General features: G+C 34.6%; 1 protein-coding gene across 2 annotated transcripts in view; it reads left to right on the forward strand.

The window, feature by feature from the left end:
• The window catches only part of ARHGAP5 (Rho GTPase activating protein 5), a 42000-nt gene extending 31327 nt beyond the window's left edge, over positions 1–10673 (forward strand). Inside the window, exons 5-7 of one of the 2 annotated variants that reach the window (XM_015630632.2) lie at positions 463–594; positions 2261–2366; positions 6632–10673. In XM_015630632.2, coding sequence (XP_015486118.1) covers positions 463–594; positions 2261–2366; positions 6632–6962 — 569 coding nt within the window. In that variant the 3' untranslated portion in view covers positions 6963–10673. The remainder of the gene's footprint in view (positions 1–462; positions 595–2260; positions 2367–6631) is intronic. The other variant, XM_033514862.1, reaches the window with a different exon arrangement.
• The last annotated feature ends 6095 nt before the right edge of the window (positions 10674–16768 follow it).

Raw genomic sequence — 16768 nt, forward strand, 5'->3', positions numbered from 1 at the left:
ATATTTTAAAATGAAAACATTTATTGAAAATTCCTCGATGTTAATAATGAAGTTGAATCTGTGAAAAACAGTAAAATGTCTTCTAGACATTAAAGAAAGTAGAAGTGCCATTTCTTTATTATGCCTTGCTTTGCTGTTTAGCAGCATTTTGGGAAATAGAATTTGAAACTTCTTACTGGGCAAAATTGATTAATCAGAAGCCAGTTAATGACAAATACAAATTCATTCAAGACTTCATGGAGAATCAGACAGCTTTATTTTTCTAATCTTCTACTGCTTTGTAATACTGTCAGATTTTCTTATATTTGATTTCTTGTAGGTTGGTGTGATAGATTATCAATAAGTTTACTTTTTCCTTCCTTATTAAGTGTTTTGAATAAATTATTGTTTTCATAAAGTATTATAAGGAATGATAACAGTACATTTTACTTAAACTACTACTTTTAAAATTTTGTTTTACAGATCATAATATCAGTCTAGAATCAATGGGAGTAACAGTGAATGCTGTGGCTGGGGCTCTGAAAGCTTTTTTTGCAGATCTGCCAGATCCGTTAGTTCCTTACTCATTGCATCAAGAGTTGTTAGAAACATCAAGTAAGTAACAAACAACATTTTCTTGATTTAATTGTGTTATTTCCATTGCCCTTATTTCTATTTTTACTTCATTGTAAGTTGAAATGACTATCTGCACTGGATATTTTTTTAATTCCTTTGACACACATATTTTTTAATATTCTTTAAAATTAGAACAACTATATACAATGAGATGAATGTAATACATTTATTTTTCAAAATAAGTTTGTAGCTTATTTCTCCTTTTCCTAGAAAATTTAATTGGGAGACGGCTACTTATTTCCATTTTTTTAAGTGATAAAAATGATGAAAGCTCGTGGAGCAGCTTTGCAGTTGTTAATAGGAAAACCCCCTTGAATTTATGAAGTCTTACATTCAAAGTAGACTTTAAAAATCAGACACATCTATGGGATATTATGGTAATTCTCTAATTCTCTTAGTTTTTTTTTTCCAAGTTCTTTTTGAACTCTTGTAAGATGCTTAGTTTTGTTTGCCTTATGAGCATTTTTCAGACGTTTCATAATATTCCTGTATTTGAAATGAGTGTCTCATATTGGCAGCAAGCTGTTCTACAGAGCGACCACGGCACTCTTTACAGAGTATGACTGTGACGTACAGTATTGCAAAGTATTTTTTGCTCAAAACATGGAAGCATTAGTGTAAGCCCAAGGCTTGGGCCTGCACTTGATTAATATATAGCCCATTAGAAATTTTGTATTTTCTGATGATATCTGTAAATAGCTATTTCTAGTATTTCTCTGTACTTTTTAAGGCATGTTACTTGTTTAATGTAGTTACTTTGGTTTTATTTTTTCTTAAAAGTATAACCATTAAATTCCAGTCAAAACTTAAAATAGCTTAGAATATAAGTATAATTACTGTTTTAAAATGCCATTAATACTGCTTTAAATTTATATTTGGGATATACTGGACTGTATTTAACATTTTTTTCTATGATATTATGGTAGATCAAAGTTGTTTTTAGCAATGCAGTCAAGTAATAGTGGGAAACTTGTATTGCTTTTTATGGTATGAATCATCATTGATTAGAAGTGGATTCTGCAGAATATATGGATCCCCACAGCATTAGTTGCTGGGTTTTTTTAAATAAAATTGTTACTCTATTTTGTATTCCTTTCCTACATGTTGATTATTTCCTGTTTGAAGCATGAACAATGCCCTTTGGGCCTGTGAAGAATCCTTGTACTTCTTTAAGCAGCATATTTAAAATAGCTGCACTAGCCCTATTCATGATTTTTTTATTATTTGAATAACAGTGAAGTTTAAGAGTATTCTAGGCTCATGTGAATGTCTTTCTGTCATAACATTTTGCAAGCAGAGGGAACTCCAACAGGAAATGACCCTGTCACATTGTTATTCTACAGGCTAACAGTAAGCTAGTCAAGTAATTATTTGCTGAACACAGATAATTCTGCTTAAATTCAGAAAAACATTTTTGTGCTGAGTTAAACTTGCAGCAGGTGTACTTTGTGTGCTTAGAGTAACCAGGACAAACTCTGTAATAAAAAAGTTACTCTGTGAAAATAGGAATTTTATTAAATATTTTCTCACTTGATATTTCTCTGTGGGTATCTTACCTATACCATTATACTAGGAAAAAGACTTAGCAGCACTTTATTCAGTATGTCTTTCTAGATGTGTCAGAAAATGTCACTTATTTCTATAGAAATCATGGATAAGACAGAACGGCTACACGAGTTAAAAGAGATTGTGAAGAAATTCCATCCAGTGAACTATGATGTCTTCAGATACATAATAACACATCTAAACAGGTTTAGTATTTTTCAATTTTGTTTAAGTTGTAATAGTTGCAAAAAAGATTGTGTTTTTAACAGTGAATTATCTACTAGAATTGAAAATGTGGAAAAAGAAATTAGGACTTACAGTTGATTAATAAAGCCTTAGATATGTTTCTCACATATTATTGACATATATTTATCTGGCATCATTGCAACAATTAAGTTATGAGAATGCTATACGTAACAAAAGCTTGGAAGAATAACTTCACCTAATATTAACTATGCACCTAATTATAACTATTGCACATCCTCCCCCCCAGGAAATAATCGCTATTAAAATTACAGACTAATCTAGGTTTTAAGGAATTTGAGTCATTTGGCCTAAACATCATCTTCCCTCTCTCCCCCTTCCCCCCTCCTGCCAAAACAGGGCTAGCTTCAATCAAAATGTATAGATAGAATACAGAGCCCAAATCCTGTGCTCAATATTAAAATGTAAAACAAAGCTCTAAGTAACAGTAAATTGGTTACACTTTCTTCTTAAATTTTGCCTCTTGCATGGAAATTTAATGTTTTATATTTAAAAGTTATTTCCCTATTTACTAAAATAGTGCTAATAGATGTATGTCACATCATAATCTTGAGCCTTTACGTGTACAATATTGTCATAAAAAACCGAAAAAGACCAACTTACTTGTGCTTCTTATTCAGCTAAAATGAAATTATTCTCTGAAATCCATAGAGTGAGATTAACTGTATTATTGTTGAGGTTGTAAGGGATCTTTGGAGATTGTTTTTTTTCAACCCCATTACTTTGACAGTCAATTACAACAGATTGCCCAGGATGGTGTCTAGTTAGGTTATCAGTATCTCGAAGAAGTGAGACTCCAGACTCAGAACAGCCTGTTTCAGTGTTCAGTCAGCCTCACAGTAAAAAGTGTTTTCTTATGCTAAGAGACTTTCCTGTGGGTGTTTGTGCCTGTTGCCTTTTGTCTTGTCACTGGACACCACTCAGAAGAGTCTCAGTTCTTCTTCACACCCTCCTATCAGATATTTAAAACCAGTGATAAGACTTTGCTTGAGCTCTTCTAGGCTAAGCAGTCTTTACATTCTCAGCTTTTTCTCATCTGAGGGACCTTTGATCTCTTAATGATCTTCTTCCTAATGTCCCTTCATTGGGCTCACTCCAGTGTGTTCATATGTCTGTTGTGCTGGAGAGTCCAGAGCTGGATCCCAGATTCTAGATGTGACCTTTGCAGTGCTGGCTAGAGGGGAAAGATCAGCTCCCTAGACCTGCTGGCAGTGCTCCTAATGCAGCCTAGGGTGCTGTTTGCTGCCTTTGCTGCCTGGCTGGCTTCTGCTCAGTTTGTTGTCCATCAGGACTTTGTTGTCTCTCTCTGTGCAGTGTTACTTTTCAGCCAGAGAGTTTTGTGTATAGACACATATGCAACCTTTACATGATATTCAATTGTTCTGGACTACTGTCCGTGTGTTTGTGTTTCTGCAGGTATTTGTAATGATCTAACTGAGCTTTGTAGTACAGGGGTAGAAATAAGAACCTTTAACTTTCCTACTTAGTCATCAAGGAGAATGTAGGTACTCCCTATTTTTACACTTCTCATAGAATGTGTAAGATTCTGGGATTTAAGTGCCTACTTTTGCACTTCTCTCTATCACATATGCAACTTGTTTAACTTTTATAAAGTTGTCCATTTTCCTCCTCAGGGAAATGGAACAATTTTTCCATTGTACTCTTGTCCAATACAAATTCAGCTCTAAAACAGGTAAAACCATATCAATGAACAAATGCCCATATTACAGAATTTCAAGATGCGCTTGCAAGTATCTAAAGTACAACTAAAGATCTCAGTCTTGACACAGTTATTAGTTATCTGAAATGTTAACTCTTAATTAACCTGATGATATTTTTGTGGAAGAGTGGCAGTCTTGGAACTGTCAGAAGTCTTCATCTGGTCACCTATTGGCAAAGCACAGCTGAATGTACAATGTTAAGTACCTAGATTGCTGCAAGTAAAAGAGCTAAACATTTTAAAAATTCCTGAGTAGATTCTAATGTGTGCATATCTACAAACAAATGAAACATATTAATTCATGAAATTTACTGGAGAACATCAGTGATGTACATTGGCCTTTGCTTTCTGGTCTGGTCCTCTATTAATGATGAGTGATTTCAGGTTGCTAGTAACAAAACAATCTTTTCTTAAAGAAAGGCTGTCATGTTTTGTCTCATTTGCAGTGTCAGGTAGTTGCATTCCATTCAACAAGAAGTCTGCTTGGATGTAAGCAATTGCATATATAGAAAGAGGTGGTTACAGTTGTGTACAGGATCTTGGTGAATTAATGGTGAATTAATGCTGATATATAATTAAAATGGAAGTGTTGTTTGCCAAATGAATTGTTTATTTAATGAAGTAAAGCGGTCTTCTACATGATGAAAGAGCTCTCATCACAAGCTAATGTTATAGATGCTTTGTTTTTACATCCTAAATCATTACAGTAAAATGTGTGCTATTGTATAGTTAGTAATGATTGGTGGTTGGTAATATTTTGGTGTGTCCACAACCACAGGACCTGATAGTTGAAACAAAAAATACAAGTATTATCCACATTGTATGAGACCAGTAACCATGAGAATTTAATAAATGGCAACAGTGAGATGAATTTTTCATTAGTGTTATAAGCACCTTTCTGAGCATTTCAGGTAATTGTGTTGATTAACTGTAAGAGGTGAGCTCTTAAAACAGGATAGTGTTGGATTGACATTGGCTTTTTTGATACTAGTTGTGTTTTATACACATTCCTTGGTATCAAGACCATTCATACATAAGGACTAATATGGCATGATACGCTTCTGAAGTCTGGGAAAACACCAGTGTACATCTTTTAAAGTCTGATCAGGGTGGGTTTACAGTCTGAAATTCCTGAGACTTGGCAGTGGAGAAAGTGGGCAGGATCAAGAGAGATATGCCACTTTTCATTTTGAGTGAGCATAGAAGAAGGTAAATGGGCATTTGCTGAGCACTTAGAAGATTCTGAAGTAGTTAAAGCAAGTTTGGGAGGAGAGCAACATACAGGTTTGGTAGGGTTTTGTTTACTCTCAGAAAGTACAAAGGTAAAGTTGAAGCACAGAAGGGAATGCGGTTGATTGTTCATTTTGTTTAATCTGGTTGTGAGCTGTTGTTGGGGAAAAGGAGCAATGCCTTTTTTTTTCTCACCTCTAGCCGTAGGTTCCCATTGGTTCATTTATTGAGTCTAATGACTGTGAGGGTACAGCATGTTAATAATAATGCTAAGCAAAATGTAGCTTATATTTATTCTTTGATCTGTAAATGAATTTGAAATGTAATTTTTTTAACAAAGAGATTATGAATTTTACTGCTACTCTGAAATAGTATCCAAACTTACTCAAAACAGATCGAGAGGCAGTATTTGTGTACCTTCAAACTATTTTTTATGCTTTATCATTACCATTATATATGCATTGTAAATGACTGGAAGTATTTTCTTATAGTGTTAATTCTAGTGTTTACTATGGCTTTCACAGCTCTTGAATCTATGGACTACAGCCAGCTGTCAGAAATTCTTGTGGGCTGCTCTTGTTAATCATCAAAATTGTAACTGACAAATTTTTGAAGTTTTATTTTCTGTCTATTTCTACAGGACAATTGTATCTCTGCTACCTTTGTGATATCTACTGTAATATAGAAATGCATGTTCCCAGCTGAATGCATATCTTAGGTGTTTATCACATGTATTAACACATGATTCTTCATGTATCTCTCAGTAATTACTTCTAGATAAAATTATGATGCCAGTTTGCCTATTGCTGCGAAAAGCATTTTGATTTTTCTGAGTAGGTATTTACTTGTAGATGATAAATTTGGTAACAGGATGGTTTGTTATTCTTGGGAGGTTTTTTTTGTTTGGTAATAGTAATGCAATAATGAATGTAGATAATAAGTGAAGACTCTGTTTCAGTTTGTTTATTATTGTTGTTCAAAGTGCTGGTGGAATGTTGAATATCTTTCTTGATTAAAAGCTTAATCAGATTTATATTAGTTAACTATCCAAATTTGGAAATGACATGGTTTCTAAATTTTCTTCTGCATAATCGCATAAAATATTCAAGGACAATTGTTTTAATGGATTGCTGAGGAAAGGAGCAAAAATCTCAAGATTGTTTAGTAATAATGCCTACAGTTAGAGCGCTATGAGAATATTTCTAGTTGATCATGTACTGGTTTTAATTCACTCTGTGCATATCATTCTCATTTCAGGGTTAGTCAGCAATATAAGACCAACCTTATGACTGCTGATAACTTATCGATTTGTTTCTGGCCTACTTTGATGAGACCTGATTTTGAAAACAGAGAGTTACTTTCTACCACCAAAATCCACCAATCAGTTATAGAGACCTTCATTCAACAATGTCAGTTTTTCTTTTACAACGGGGAGATTGTAGAAGCACCCAACCCAGTGGCTTGTCAGCCACCACCCTCCAACCCGGTGCAGATGGTGGAACCCATGGTACCCCTGCAGCTGCCACCCCCGCTGCAGCCTCAGCTGATACAGTCGCAGCTACCAGCAGACCCTCTTGGTATTATATAGCCAGAAGATGATTGCAGGCAGCCTGGTGCTGGTGGACAGTAGAGACAAGCTATAGACATGCATGTTTCAGGATACAGTAATGTACTTCATATTTATGAAAAATAATTCCCATCCAGCTGATTGGACATCTTTTTGTTATATCCCGTACTGTGTTCCTCATTTGTACACGCTGCAGATAAAAACTATGTGATAAGCATGACTGGAGAGGTTTAATTTTTAAAAGCAAAAATAGCTATAAAGTACAAAGCTGCTGCTGCATGATACCTTATTGCAATCACTATATCATTCCTGTGACGGTTTGTCACAATATATTGTGAATAAAATTTTTCTATAGAAATTAAATGATTTAAAAAAAATTACATTTATGAAACATTCAATGCTTACAGCCTGCTTTATGGCTGGTTTTTGTTATTTAACATGCTATTTTTGGCAATTTTCTTCACATTCAAGCATTCTGTGTAAACAACTAAAGCCCAGCTATAGTTTATTTTGTAATCTCCTGGCTACTTATGTGACTTTATGCTTAGGGTGGTTTATGGAAGAATGCAAAATGCACTGTTGAGAATTTTACGATCCCTCACCATCCATCTTTACTTATAAGTAAACCTGTGGACAGTTTAAGGGTGGGTGAACTTGCTTATTATTTCTTACAGCACAATACCAAGGACATGCTTGTTGTAAAAGTGAGTTTCAAATACTGTACAAAAATTTTGATGTTGCCTACTTATTTCTTTATGTTCCATTACCGAACTAAACATTTTGTAAAACTGTTAATTCTGTAAACAGCTGCATGTTTAAAAGATCATTGATGGTCTTGTAAACTTAATCTAATATATTTTAGATATTTTAATTTTTCCCACTTGGGAATACATGTAGTGTTTAGAAAATAGTTCATGACATTTTCATATAAGGTTATATAACTTTTCATACATAAACATGACTTTTGTTGTAGTAAAATTCTCTAAACCAAACAATGTTTTAATCTAGGACTTCAATTAATCTATTCTTTAAATCTATTTTTATGTGACCCTCTAAAGATATACAAAAATGCATTGCTAATACATGGCAATAAATACTTTGGGTACTGACAATTAACCTCTTTGGAGTGTGTATATATAAAATCACATAAACTTGTATTCATATTTTTTTCCTGTGGTATGTTGTACTAAAATTTCAAATGACTTTTTTTTTCTTCATCGTATTTTTAAATTATCTTTTTTTTTTTTTTTCATTTATTTTACTTTTATATTGGTACCAATTTTGCTGTAAAAGAATGCTGCTTAATTTAAACAAATCTTTTGGTTAAATATTTTGATAGTGGTAAAAAAATTTAGAAGGTTACAAATTGTAGCAAAGGGGAGACCATAGATATACACTACCTGTGAGACTTTCATAGCAGCTTTTTTTCTTTCATGCTCAAAATGTACCTTTTTAGGTCTGCAAAAAAGAAAGTTTTGGCTCATTCAGCTGCTAGAATGTTTTGTGTAGTTTAAAAAAAAAGCTTTATGATGGTCACTGTTGTAATCTTCATTATAACAAGATTTAAGATCGTCTTGTATGTATTATAGTAAATAGATGATTTTGAGAATTAAGGCTTTTATTAAGAGATTGATTTGCTCCATTTTCCCAAAATAAAACTTTCCTTTCCCACTTATGTCCTAGGTATTGTACTTCTAATGACTTGGATTATCATTCTAGATTACTAAAATACCATAAACCTGGCTGCTGTTTGAAGTACATGTATATTATAAATTATCTTGATATTGTGTTATATTCTTGCAAGTAATTATCTTTTTTAAGAAAACATAAACAAAAAAGAAAAGTCAACCCTATTCCTATTGCAAAGCACACAGGAACTAATAGTACAATAAAGTCTGTCCTGTAAATTGTAGTATTCCTAACTTGTTCTACTTTACCTGTTGTCTATACAGCTTTTATTTATAGTTTTCAAACTAATCTTGGCATGTTTAGCAAAGAAAATGAAACTTCAGGAGTTTTATAAACTATTTCTAGGTTGCTAAAGAATTTATTTTTCTACTTATATGGCATAGACAAAGCATCACCTGTACAGGAATCAAGTCTATTTCTAATAGAAGTAAGCTTAAAAATAAATGCCAGTCATATCCATATTTAAAAATTCCATCTATAAAATATCTCCAGTCTTTGTAATGTGAATTACATTTTAAACTTTCTATAAATTCCAAGTTTTTTGCCATAATATTTAAGTAATTTTGGATACTAATTTTTAGAATAATTTACATTCCATTTCATGACAAACTTTCATGTTGAGCTTTTGATCAGCAGTATTTGCAGTACCATTTCTTTGTGTATGATGTTGTGGCTAAATGGCTAAATCACCATTATTTTTAAGAATCTTAACACTTCCATTCAGCCAAATACAAAAGGTTTATTACATTTACTGGATAAACAGAGAAATAAGAAAGCATGGTGTGTGGCATCTGGTTGTCACATGGAAGAGTCCCTGCATACTGTTTGCATTATGGAAGTGTTGTGTGCAGGAATGTGGATATATGTGTATGTGTAATATATACACTTCAAGTTCTTTTATCTGTTTGTGTGTTTATGCAGACATGCATGCACATACACCCACATAGTAAAGTTTTTAAAATATACTAGGAAATTAAACTGTGGTTATTAAAGATTTTTAATAGAGCTTTCTCTATTATTATTTTTATTAGTGCTATAAAATGAGGAAGCATGTTATTATATCCAAATTCCTCATACTTTGGCTCATGTAGACCCTTCTAGTTTTAATGAAAATCCAAACAATAATAACTATATTTTTTAATGTGAGCATTTTTACTGTAATATCTATCTTGATAAAGATACAAATGTATATTACTTTGATTGAGCCATCTCAGTGGCACTTTATGGAGTAGTTTCTTTTTTATGTTATAATGGTATAGACATACTGCAGTGTATTGTCTTTCACTGTTTTAGCAATTCTGAAATCCCAGACCTGAGCTACAAAAGTGCCATTTTAAGTAATGCTTAACAGGTTATTTCAAAAATCCTTACCCTTCATGATCTTGTGGAATTTAAACTCATATAGTGTAAATAGATCACAGATGTCAACTTAAATGAAAAGAAACTTTGTTGTTATTATATGTTTTCTCCTTTATTTGAATCCTGGTTGCTAGGAATTTATAGGTATGTTTATTTTTAGTTGCTGGAGTTTAGCTTCCCATATTTATGAAGAACATAGAAAAATTTTCAATTGGAGATTAAAAAACCAGGCCGTAGTTTGTGCTTCTTTCATTTTTTTTTTTTCAGTAATTGTGATGCTGTTTGTCAACTGCAAAAATTGCACACATTTAAAAAAAATTTCAAGTAAAAATTTTGTTCTTTGTTTATAGTGTAATCTTTTATTGCTACATCAAGAAAATACTGCAGTGAATTAAATATCAGTGAAGCTTATTCTGTATAAAAGATGCAACGAATAAAATACTAAGATGCTTACTGTGTATAATGTTCAGTTTAGTTGCCTGCTAAATTTTTAAAGGCAAAAGCACCCTCTCTTTCACAGACACAGAAATGAAATTTAGCAGTAAATATTGCTAAAGTAAGAGTGCAGTGTGTGTTTAAGTTTTTCTTGGGTGGGAGGCTGTCTCTCGTGGGTCTCCTAAGTTTGTTTTTCCTGTGGTATTTTTAAACCTGAAATAAAAACTGGGCTCGTAATGTCAGCTTTAAGTCATCAGAGTTGTACATTACTGGTCATAATTCTGCTAAGGATATGGGATAAACACAGCTTTGATAGTAGTAGTGGTTGTAGTTCTCATGTTTGTGTTTGTACTTACTTAGTTTTTTCAGAACACCTTGAGTCATATGGCTGATGCAGAAATAACTGCAAAACCTTCCTGGTGATCTTCAAATCTGAACACTACTCAGGTTTTATTATATACTTACACACACACACACACACATATATATATATACACATGTTCAGATACTGGAGTACTTTAATCTCAAATAGGATTCATCTTATATGTAATTTACTCAGTATACAAATCAGTTATTTAGATTGCTTTATCAAAAGCAGCTCTACTGAATCTGACTGAAATATGTTCAGACTCAAGTTTCTGATGAGTAACTGTCCCAAAGTGCAACATCAGTAATCACTTGTGTCAGATTCGGTCCTTCAACTAATTCATGGTTTCCATGGAATCAGAAAGGGATGAAGTTAATCTGTCATCATGAGTGAACTGAACACTTCCTGCCTTTCCTTACTGAAAATTTCTTTCCCGAGAGTGTAGCTAGTGCATCTTATGGCTGTTTCCCATGGTTCTCATCTTCCTTGTAGAGTACAATATGTGTTTAGAACTGAAATTTTGTTGCTGAACTGAGTGTCATTGATGCCCAGCTGACAACATAGTGCTTATGTATTGCAGAATAGGGTTTAGTATACTTGATTAGTAATAATTTGACCATTTCTGATTTTTGTTTGGTGTGATTTAGGAAATGGAAAATGAAATTGTGTCACTGAATGCCTGCACTGCAGCAGCTCTGTTTTTTTCAGTTTTACAGTGTGGTAACAACAAAAGACTATTGTTGCTTCTACTTAGAAATTGTTTGAGTTTGAGAAAGGGTGTAAAGGAAATCCTTTAGTGAGTCTAGCTAACAACTGCATATTAGTGCTTCAGGGTTAGATGTGCTGACTTGCAGGGTAACTCTGGCTGCTTATGTGACTGACCGATTTTTGCAGTGTAGCTGTAGCTTATATTTTCCCAAAAATTATGATATCACAATCTGCCTGTTCTTGCAGATCTTTCTGCTTCACAACTTGTGAAGAGAGGGCAGAGTGGCTAGTCTCATCATTTCCTGCAGTTTTCAGCTTTGTCACTGGTGAGAATTGTTGCGGGCTCCTGAATTGCTCTTGCAGTGCTTTATGGAAGTAGAAAACATATGGAGTAGTAAGTTTTGAGTTAACAGACACTGAGTGCAATCAATTGATGAAGCATATAGAAAAAATTCAAGTTGCACTATCAATGTGCAGGTGTTATGGTGTCTCCTTGAAGGTTCCACTCAGTACCTAACAGTGTGACCTGAGTTTCTGCAGTAACAGCTCTTGGTCACATGGATCCTGTGCAAGCTGGGAAGGAAGAAGAGATCAAGTAACTTAAAAAAAAAACGAACAACCTTGAACAGCTGCCTCTGAAAATATTTAGATGAAATTACTAAACAGTGTGTAGTAAATAAATATGGGAAATGAGATGTCCATGGTTGGTTATTGAAATATATATTGACATATGTATGAATATAAGCATTTTTTTTTTAACTTAGTAAAGAAGTGGATGTCGATGCAAGGATTTTAACATAGTAAAGGTGGTCAGCCTGCTACAGGTAAATACTGGTTACAACTCAGATGTCAAGTTTTACAAAATGAATGTCAACAGTTGTATCTAATTTTGATATTGTATTAATGGATGGTCTAGCTCTAATGTTAGTTTAATTTTGTTACCCTATTATCTTGTGGTCACACAAATATGCCCAATTTTATGTCCTTTATGTAACTGTTAAGAGTTGGAAAGTTTCTTTTCACAGATAACTGCTTTCTTTACTCTTCTTTTTGATTTAAAGCCAGAACTTGAAATTTATAACATGATCATACTACTTGTCTCCTATAGAACAGACCAGGTCCCACATGAGGTTTATAAAAATCTGACAATACTCTTTTTGACTCCTTTTGTCTGCACTTTTACATGTGCACTGCAGTTTAGGGGATGCACCACTTTGTGTCTGGAGATTTCTGATTGCTAGCAGGTAGATATAAGGGTGGTCCCTTTCTGTATCCTAACTTGCTTTTTATAAAAGAGTGCTGGAAGGACCAGCAAGGAAACCATTTAAAAATGGTGAAGGATAAATACAAGCTCTCAGTACGTCAGTGAGGTGAAGATGCTTATCTCAGCTGGGCTTCCTTTCTGTACTAGAACTTTGTGTGTAGGCTGCTTTTAAGCCTTCCACTGATAGTGGAGAAGGGAGGAGGAGATGGCCAACTCCTATATACCCTTGTCCCTAACCTCAGGGGTGAGTGTTATTCTTACAGAGTTTGGGGCACAAAGTTCTCTATGTCCAGTGTGGAATTTTGGCCCCACAGAGTCATGCATTAGCATGTGGCCTTTGACTGAACTTGGGACACCAAAGCAGTGGGGACATACATATGAGCCTTAAATTGTTCATCAGCATCCCTGCTCCTGAAGCATGCTGCCCTGAGAGTTTTCTTGCTTTTTACTTTAAAATAGTTTTGAGTGCTATTACCAACACAATCTGCAGGTCCAAGTGTTCTTTAGAGGATACAAGGATTCTCTGACCTGAAATACTTCTGAGGAAGTAGAAATTAAGCTCTATTCTCCTTGGGATTGTGCACAGTACTATCAAGTATTATTTTGTTTTCTCTCTTCAAAGAAAGCAGTTTCTGAGAAAATCAGAGGACTGAACTGTTATCTTTCAGAGGTGTTTTTTTGTAGCATGATAGTGACACCATGAGGTAAATGCCCAGGTCATTCAGAAGGCATTGAAGATGTGAATCCTGCTGGAATCTTTTGGAAGACTGTCTATGGCAGAGTAAGTGAACTGTAGAACAAATTCTCAGTCATGGCTATAGTTCTCTTTGAAGGAAATGGAATACTTTTGTTTTGTTTGTTTTCAGGATGGGGATAAACTGGTGTGCATGTAATGTGATTGTCAAAGCTTGAGCTCTGACCCTACTGGGAAATAGCAAAAAATTTGACCCTAAACACTCTGAAAGGCAATGCAGATACCTCTGTCCTGTCATAGTATTCAGAGTATTGGGAGGAACTGGATGCTTTTGTTTTTCCCAAGACCACGTGCTTTTAATGAAGGGAAGGGTCTCTTAGCTCCCTTTGGATTTTGACTGCTGCCCCATATACATTATTTTACTTAAAACATTTCCTGTAATGTGTTTTTTAGGTACTGATCTGTAAATAGATTGAGTCTGACATCCTGAAATGCTGTCCTTTCCCACCATACATTTTTCTTTATTTTCTTTCTCTCCCTATACACTTCCTGCTTGTCCCTAAAACAGCAGAGCTCTCAGCTAGAGTTCTGTCAATATGAAGAAAGGATTCTCCTGCAGGCTGCAGAAAGTACTTGGCTTTAGATCTTGGCCCTCTTCCTTTGCACTGTAAGAATTTGTTAACTTTTGGGCTTGCTACAAACAGTTTCTTTCTCCTCCCTAAAGTTGGTGAGAATGAGTGGGCCACAGTAAATGTCTACAGGCATTTATTTGTTTTTGTGCATTAATTTATGGGACACATGCCCAGAGCCGTAGGATGGCAAAATTTCTTCTGAAATGTAAGGAAAAGAATAGCTTAAAACTACTGAGTCTTCTTCCTTCTGATACACTCCTTAAGGAAACTTACAGCTATTCTTGCAGTGAATAGTAGTAAGAAGTATGTTCCTGAATTCATCTGGATGATAAATATCTATATTCAAAATTGTCTAGCAAAAATAAATGTAAGCAATTGCCTTCTTGCAGTTACATTGCATGTCTGCCTTAAGGACTAATAGACAGTGTGCTAAATAGGAACAAATAGGATGTGCAAATAGCTTAGCTCATCAGAAGGAAACCAAGACAGAGTGAGGATTTTAAGAGCTGAGAAGTTTTAAACTGACTGGAAGGAAATGTTTATGGTGGGTGTTCTTCCCATTCTACAGTTTTCAGTGGCTTCTATCTGTGTTTATAACATGAGAACATGTTCTGACACTTCATTCCCAGCACTGCAATGCTCTTAAGTAACATCAAGCTGTGTGCTTGATGAGGAAGTGCTGAGGGCACTTTGCATCAGCCTTTTCCCTTTAAATGTAACACCCAAGAGCTTGAAAAGCTTTAATGTAGGATAAGGGAGTTTCCTACCTTGACAAAATTCTCAGGAATATGGGTTGTTGGCAAAAACCACAATCTCAACAGTTTCTATGGGTTCTTTTTCTTGACTGGTTAGCCTTTTTAAATTTTTTTTAAAAGAGATGTTGGAATTTACTGTTAAAAGAAAGGATTAGAATTAGCTAAGTAACCTTCTAGAAATACCAGTAGAGTATTCAAATTAAAGGCAATAATATTTGATTAGGTTTTTCAAGTGACCTCATTATTTTCTGTCTAGCAACTAGATGCTTTTTAAAATGTGTTTTATTTGCAGGGATATTAATGACATTTTTAAGCTACGGTTGCATGTGGTAGTTTCTGTGTTGAAGTAGCTGCATACAGGAGGCCCTGGATTATTCATTATTCTGATGGTGAGTGAAAGAGGTCCAGATTTCTTCCTGAGAATATAAAAAGGAGACAGCTAACATTCTTTATTGTTAAAGAACAACTAGGGTGACCTTTTTTTGCCTGGATTGGCGGAAGTTTGCTTTCAACTGCAGCTGGCAATAGTGCAATTGCAGTATCTGGAGCACCCATGTACAAAGGAAAGAGAACCATTCTGTGAGAATAACTTCCAGAGAGAGGTTTAGGTAGACCAGATGAAAGCATGTCTTAATTTTTTCCTTACTGGAAATTTCACTACAAGAATGACTGTCCTGGTCTGTTTTAGTCTTAGGACATAATCTGTCTGAATATAAACGCCAGACACATATTTTCTAACCTATTTCTCAAAAATACTTAGCATACCTATGTTCCTGCATTCATTATATTTTAATTTCTGACTGTACCCTGTTTCTTTTTTTAAAAGAGATGATGTCTACAACATGCCCAAAATCATACTAACACAATGGCAGTATTAGTTCAGATTAAAAGGTTAGTGAGTGTTGTCAGAAAACACTTATCACTTTGGTTAATCTGATAAAGTCATGTGCTATTGTTGAAGTGCTGAGCTTGGTCTTAAAGGGGAAGCAGAAGCTAAGTGGGGATGAAAATGCTGAATTTCTGCTTTGGTGTAGGTTCAGTTAATGAGGAGGGAATGAAAGTTTTTGTTTACTTGTGGAGTCCTCTGCAGATGTGATCAGTGGAGTTTCACATACGTCCATGTGTGCATGGAGGGTTATGACAAGGGCTCCCTGACACTGCTGTTTGCTCATTAATCTGGGAACTCTGTCCCCAAATGTCTCAGATTCAGCTATGTATAGCACAACATGTTGAGTTTTCCAGCTTGTCTTGGAAATAAAAACTCAGTTTTGCTCTAAGTGCATAACTTTTTAGTCTCTCTGCTTCCTGAACAGCATCCATGCTTTATCAATATACTCGGTATTTAAGAAGCAGAGAAGAAAGTAAAAGTGAATAAATTTCAGAAAATCTGAAATTCAGAAAAATCTGTGAATTTCTGTATTGGGAATTTGCCCCTGCTCTCTCTCTGTGGAAGAGATCCAGCTGCATTGTTCCTACAGGCGCTCTCAGGGTAGCTGATTATTTTGTTTCTAGGCAGGGCACAGCCTCAAAGATTGGCATTTCATATGCGGTTGTGTCCTTGAAACCTTTGGTAAATGGCTGCGTACTGTTCTCTTTAAATATTGCAGAGGAAAAGTTCTCTCCCTCTGATTTTGAAAATAAAATTTAGAAAACTATCCTCTTGTTTCACATCTGCAATGTGAGTCTTTGCCATTTTCCTCAAGAGGCTTGAAGGAACTTTCTGTTCCTCAACTGCAAACTTTCCCTCATCCTTCTGATTTAATTGATGTAGAAGATAATGAATTGTGTAAATGGTAGAAAGAAGTTCATATATGTGCATGCCATCTTCATGTGCACATACTGAGCAGGAAATAATTGAAGTCCTTCTCCTTTTTGACTCTAAAAAATAGTAGAGATGTGTGTAAAAATGCCTGGGCACAAGTAT

This window comes from Parus major, chromosome 5 (genome assembly GCF_001522545.3).
Source record: "Parus major isolate Abel chromosome 5, Parus_major1.1, whole genome shotgun sequence".
Taxonomy (NCBI): Eukaryota; Metazoa; Chordata; class Aves; order Passeriformes; family Paridae; genus Parus; species Parus major.